The following is a 5,085-nucleotide window of genomic DNA, read 5'->3' on the forward strand; positions in this document are numbered from 1 at the left end:
CATGCAATTGCAGTCAAAAGTTGCTAGCCATATGCATAAGCTTCGGTGCTGACTTTTCAACAATATACATTTTAGAATTATTGAAAAAATAAATTTTATACCGCCAAAAAATTTTAGAATTTTTTAGTTTTACATATGTTTAAAAGAATTAGGATATATTTTACATTTATACTGAGAAGATTTTATGTAAAATATTCTAAAATTTAATATTTCTATTTTAGTATTTTTGTAGGGATTAATAAATTTTTTTCACAACTTATAATTTAAATTAATCATCAAAAGAATTAATAAAATGCAGCACCAAACATATGATAAGTGAAAAGTATTGAAATACAATATAGCATCATATGTTGTACAATATTAATATAATACATTACTAATAAAATACAGTCTAATGCAATACATCATATATAAAATAATATAATACAATACAATATAATACAATACAATGTGCTAAACGCACCCTCATGAGTTTTATTTTATTTTCTCCTTATATTCGGATGATCTCACAGATGAGATGATAAGTTACATTTATAAAATTTGAAGAACAAATAAACGAGACCACACATTATAGTTACGTGGACAAATATTAAACCTTATTTAATTTATAGTAAAATTTGGTTTCTCTGCCCAACAGATTTAGCACTAGTTTGCAGGATGGATATATTAATTAACTAGTAGTCGTGGGAGTAGTACTTGGAGGATCTGGCACATAATCCTCGAGCTTCCAGAAGCCATTATCCAATTGAACCATGCTCTTGTTCTTGACAGCCCACCAATTTGGTGGTACCCCATATTTAACCTCTAAAAGATCCAATCCTTTGTTAACAAGTGCAATATCGCGATCAATTGCCAACTCGAAATCGTCATCATCGTCATCCCCTTTTGGCGTCCCTGCAATTCCATGCAGATAATTCTCTAAATTATGCAAAACTGATAGAGATGGTTTACGCTTCTTTACGTATGTTGATTTTGTGGTGTCGATTTTCAACTCTTGTCCCACGTGAACATAACCCATGGCAATGTGCGGAAGATAACGAGGCGGAAGATCAGGAACTATGTCGTCTTTATTTGTAATGCGTAAGAGGTGAAGATGATTCAGATCTTCGAATACAGTCTTGAAGGCTGAGTTCCCAACGCGGGGGCTAGCAAACACGATGGCTGTCACCATGCATCCTGATGCTGCGTCTGATCCTGTGGGTTTGTTATATCCGTTGGCAACTAAATCTGCTGCATTCAGTGTTGCAAGTGCCGAACCCAAGCTGTGGCCTATCACTGTAATGCTCATTTCCTCTTCCTTGTATTTGTCCACCAGTGTCCTTACTGCACTTCGAACCTACTTCCACAAATTAATATATATAAATAACAGGATTCATTTCAGATTATTGGTCGTGAATTGATTATTTTTCAAGCACTCTTCTTATTTTCAAAAACTTTAATTTATCTTCTATTTTTGTTAAGAAGATTAAAAAAAAATTATCAATCAATTTTCATTTTTTTTCTTTTTTTTTGAATAAAAATGAGAGTGACTTGAGATTTTCGAAAATAAAAGAAATAATCTAAAAATAAGTAGTTCACGAACGTGATCTAATATTTACCATTAATAAAATTAAAAATCTGAACTCTGAACTAACTCTCACTATTTTAAGAATAGGCGTTGACACACCTTTTAACAAAAATATAACTCGATTCTCGCGTATTATCTCAGTTTACTTTTAAATGTGGCATACTATTGTCAACATAAAAAATTGAAAAATGCGGTTTACAAAAGTTTAGGAGATACACTCAAATAAATGAAAAAAACAAATAGCGACTAACGTTTTAAATAATGAAAAAATGCACTTCAATTGCCGAAAGAAAAAATCAAAACTTATTCAAATCATTGACTACCTCACGGCAGTAACCAATTCTCCCATTGCACTCTCACTCTTACTCTCACGCCGGCATCCGCCTATTTAATCACTCCGACGAACTGTCCACGTACTCCATCGCCGGCACCGTATCTTTATTTTGTGCAATATTTTGTAATCATTTGTGTGCAAATAGCAGCGCTCATAAAAAAAACCAATGTCATTTTACTAAATAAATTATTATATTTTTTTTCTTTTCTCTTATTTTCTACAGCCACTAAATGACTTTATTTTAACCATTATTACAAGGTTATTCCAAAAAAAGAAACTCTCTTGTCTCTTTCAAATTGTCAAATTCTCGTATCCTATGTCTTACCAATAAAACTCTTTTGAGATTTTAAAAACTTTACGCCGCGTGTTTGCCTTTACATTTACTATTCTTATATTATATTTGACCCGTCATTTTGGTATTTATTAATTAGTGATTATAAAAATAAAAATAATAAAATGATACATCTACACCGCACATCACTAATAATGTACGGCAGATTTTTAAAAATAAACAAAAGCAAGATGAATAGAGAGAATCCATCTCTTATTTTTACTTATTAATCATCAATAAAATCGTGCACGTGTCTTTTTTCGTTTTTTCTCAGGAAAAGTTCGGATCATGCATGTTTCTACTCTACCTGATCTTTGGCACTGGACTTATTGTAGGTGGAGGCTGAGTCAGATTTGACGTAGAGAGAATGAAAACCAGAGTGCACCTCAGGAGTAGGACCATAAGTATCTTCAAATATGTCGGAAGCTGCAGTAAGAGAGAATTCAATATCTTTGAACCACTCAGCAGCCGATTGAGTTCCTCTCCATGAAATCAAAATGTCTCTTCTTCCTAACACAGCCTTTCCTTCATCAGTGGCCACAGCAACGTACCCAATCCAAGCGGATTGGTCAGGAAGAAGCCACTCCAAGAAATCAGTATCTGATCTTGCGTATAAATAATTGGTGACAATGTATTTGTATGGATTGCCATTTTGTAAGGCTACATTCGAGAAGAAATCTTCTGGTGCATAACGAGGAAATCCGTACATCTTAGAAGTGGTCTCGCCATTGAAAGAATCATAAATAGCTTGAACTCTTTCACCATAATGAATTATATAGCGCCGGAGATTAATATTGAGAGGATTCAATAAACCATCCCAGTTGTTGTTGCCACTCAACTCCTTCCAATTGTCTGCTATGCTAGTCCCACCCATTATTTCGTTCTTGTTGTAACTTGTGAGGATGTCGCAACTAGATTCACTAATTTGCTTGCCTTTTATAGAATGCTACCCCCAAAGTGCCACATGAGACACACTTAATTTATACATAAACACGTGAAATTAATATCTTGCATGGGTGGTTTTACAAGGAGATCATCAATTTCCCATTACTAAAATTAATAATACCACTTATCTCCATACTATTTTCATAATAGTATAAGAAAATAATCTTTTGGTGAAAACCACCATCTAAAATATAGGAAGATTCATGTTGTATCACAAAAAAATCAATAAACGAATATGTAGAAGCATACCTGAATCTATAATGTTTAATTACTCTCTAAAATTATGCAGTTTATCTTTAAGATCAACATGTTAACTGAGAGAATCCTTTAAATTTCTCTCTGTACTCTGTATGATGATAGGGTGTACATAGAAAAAAATAGTATGTTACGTGTGATTTGGGAACCATAACCCTTTATACAGACAACTTTTTATTATCTTTAGTATTCCTATTTTAGACCATTATAAGAATAAAAATTATCCTCACGTCTCTATGTATTAAAGGCCTACATCTTAGATCCCAAATTATCGAAAACCTTAATAGATTACTTATAATTGAGGTTAACTTTATATGATAGTTCGCAATACATAGTTATTCATATAATAGTTATTCATATATGAGACCAACATTGGATTAAGAATTCAACAAATATTCAAACTCCCTAGCATTAAAAAAAAAAAAAGACATATGGATCGTTTTCTTGGTATTTTATCTAAGGAATAAAAAATATATATTTATCATATGAAAAAATGTTTAAAAATAACAAAAGGTCTTATTGTTAAATTAATTTTATTTACATTAAAGCATATATTTCTTATTTTTAGTCTTTAAATTTTTTATTTTAATTTCTATTTTTATTATTTATTTAATTAATAATAAATATGAAAAAATATATTTGAAAATGAAGATCATACTGTTAAATTATGGTGTCAACGAGATTATTGTTTATTATAAAAATTATACAAAATAAATGATATATATTAATTTCAATAGGAAAAACTGACAATCTCCTTAATTTTATATCTTAACTATAAAAATATTACATTTTAATATTTTTTGTGTTATTGTTATCAGTTGTGCTATTAATTGACTTGTATAATACCAATATTGTCTTTAATGAATCACTTTAAAAGGATAAAAATAAATATAAATGTAGGAACTGTTAATTTGTTTAAATGAATAAAAAATATGTAGATATTTTTTCGTTTCAAAAGACCACTTTACCTTTTAGATTATATATTATATTACAATTTTGGGTAAGATTATATGTGTGTGGCCATCATTTGACTAACTATAGTACTAACATATATAGATGTAGTAATTTTTTTTCCCTTAGCTAACATGTAAAAATGTTACTTTCAATAATTAAGTGATACGTTACAGTCATTTGTTATTTTGGCATAGTTAGAGTAGTAAAAAGATGATAACCATTTTCTAATTAATTACTCCCTGGCATTTTTGTGTGCATTAGTAGATAGTATTTGTTTCATACGAGGATTTTGTTTTGGGTTCACATATAATAGAAAGATCTTGTGTCATGCAGTCAATGAAAAATCTATATTGAGTGTGAATAATAATCATTTCAAATGAGGAAAAGGCCTTGATACCTTTAAGGCTTGCTCAAATGTATGGACAACATTTTTTTTTAATATCTTTATATCCTTGACTATAATAAGTACAGTAGAACCTCCAAATAGGAATACTTTATATAAGAATAATCTCTTCATAATAATAAAAAATTGTGATCTCAACTTGGAACCAGTTATAATTAAGAAAAATTTTCACATTATAACAAATTATATTTTTTGTAGGTCTCGTCTTAAATAAACTTACCTCCACATGATAATAATATCTTAAAAATATATGCCATGTTACATTAAATAATTAAGATAGAACAAAATATCTTTTA

General features: G+C 29.9%; 1 protein-coding gene across 1 annotated transcript; it reads right to left on the minus strand.

The window, feature by feature from the left end:
* Nucleotides 1–307: 307 nt before the first annotated feature.
* Nucleotides 308–3,172, minus strand: LOC102609766 (phospholipase A1-IIgamma-like). The gene is made up of 2 exons (XM_025099610.2): nucleotides 2,540–3,172; nucleotides 308–1,336 (listed from the first exon to the last, which is right to left on the minus strand). Exons 1-2 carry the CDS (start codon nucleotides 3,104–3,106, stop codon nucleotides 671–673), a joined length of 1,233 nt encoding a protein of 410 aa, XP_024955378.1. The 5' UTR covers nucleotides 3,107–3,172; the 3' UTR covers nucleotides 308–670.
* Nucleotides 3,173–5,085: the final 1,913 nt, after the last annotated feature.

This window comes from Citrus sinensis, chromosome 6, assembly GCF_022201045.2.
Source record: "Citrus sinensis cultivar Valencia sweet orange chromosome 6, DVS_A1.0, whole genome shotgun sequence".
NCBI classification, from domain to species: Eukaryota; Viridiplantae; Streptophyta; class Magnoliopsida; order Sapindales; family Rutaceae; genus Citrus; species Citrus sinensis.

Excerpts from the sequence above, each read along its gene's own strand:
- LOC102609766 (XM_025099610.2), bottom strand. The coding sequence starts at position 3,106 with ATGGGTGGGACTAGCATAGCAGACAATTGGAAGGAGTTGAGTGGCAAC. Across the intron at positions 1,337-2,539 it reads AGTCCAGTGCCAAAGATCAG|GTTCGAAGTGCAGTAAGGAC; the intron begins GTAGAGTAGAAA and ends TTGTGGAAGTAG.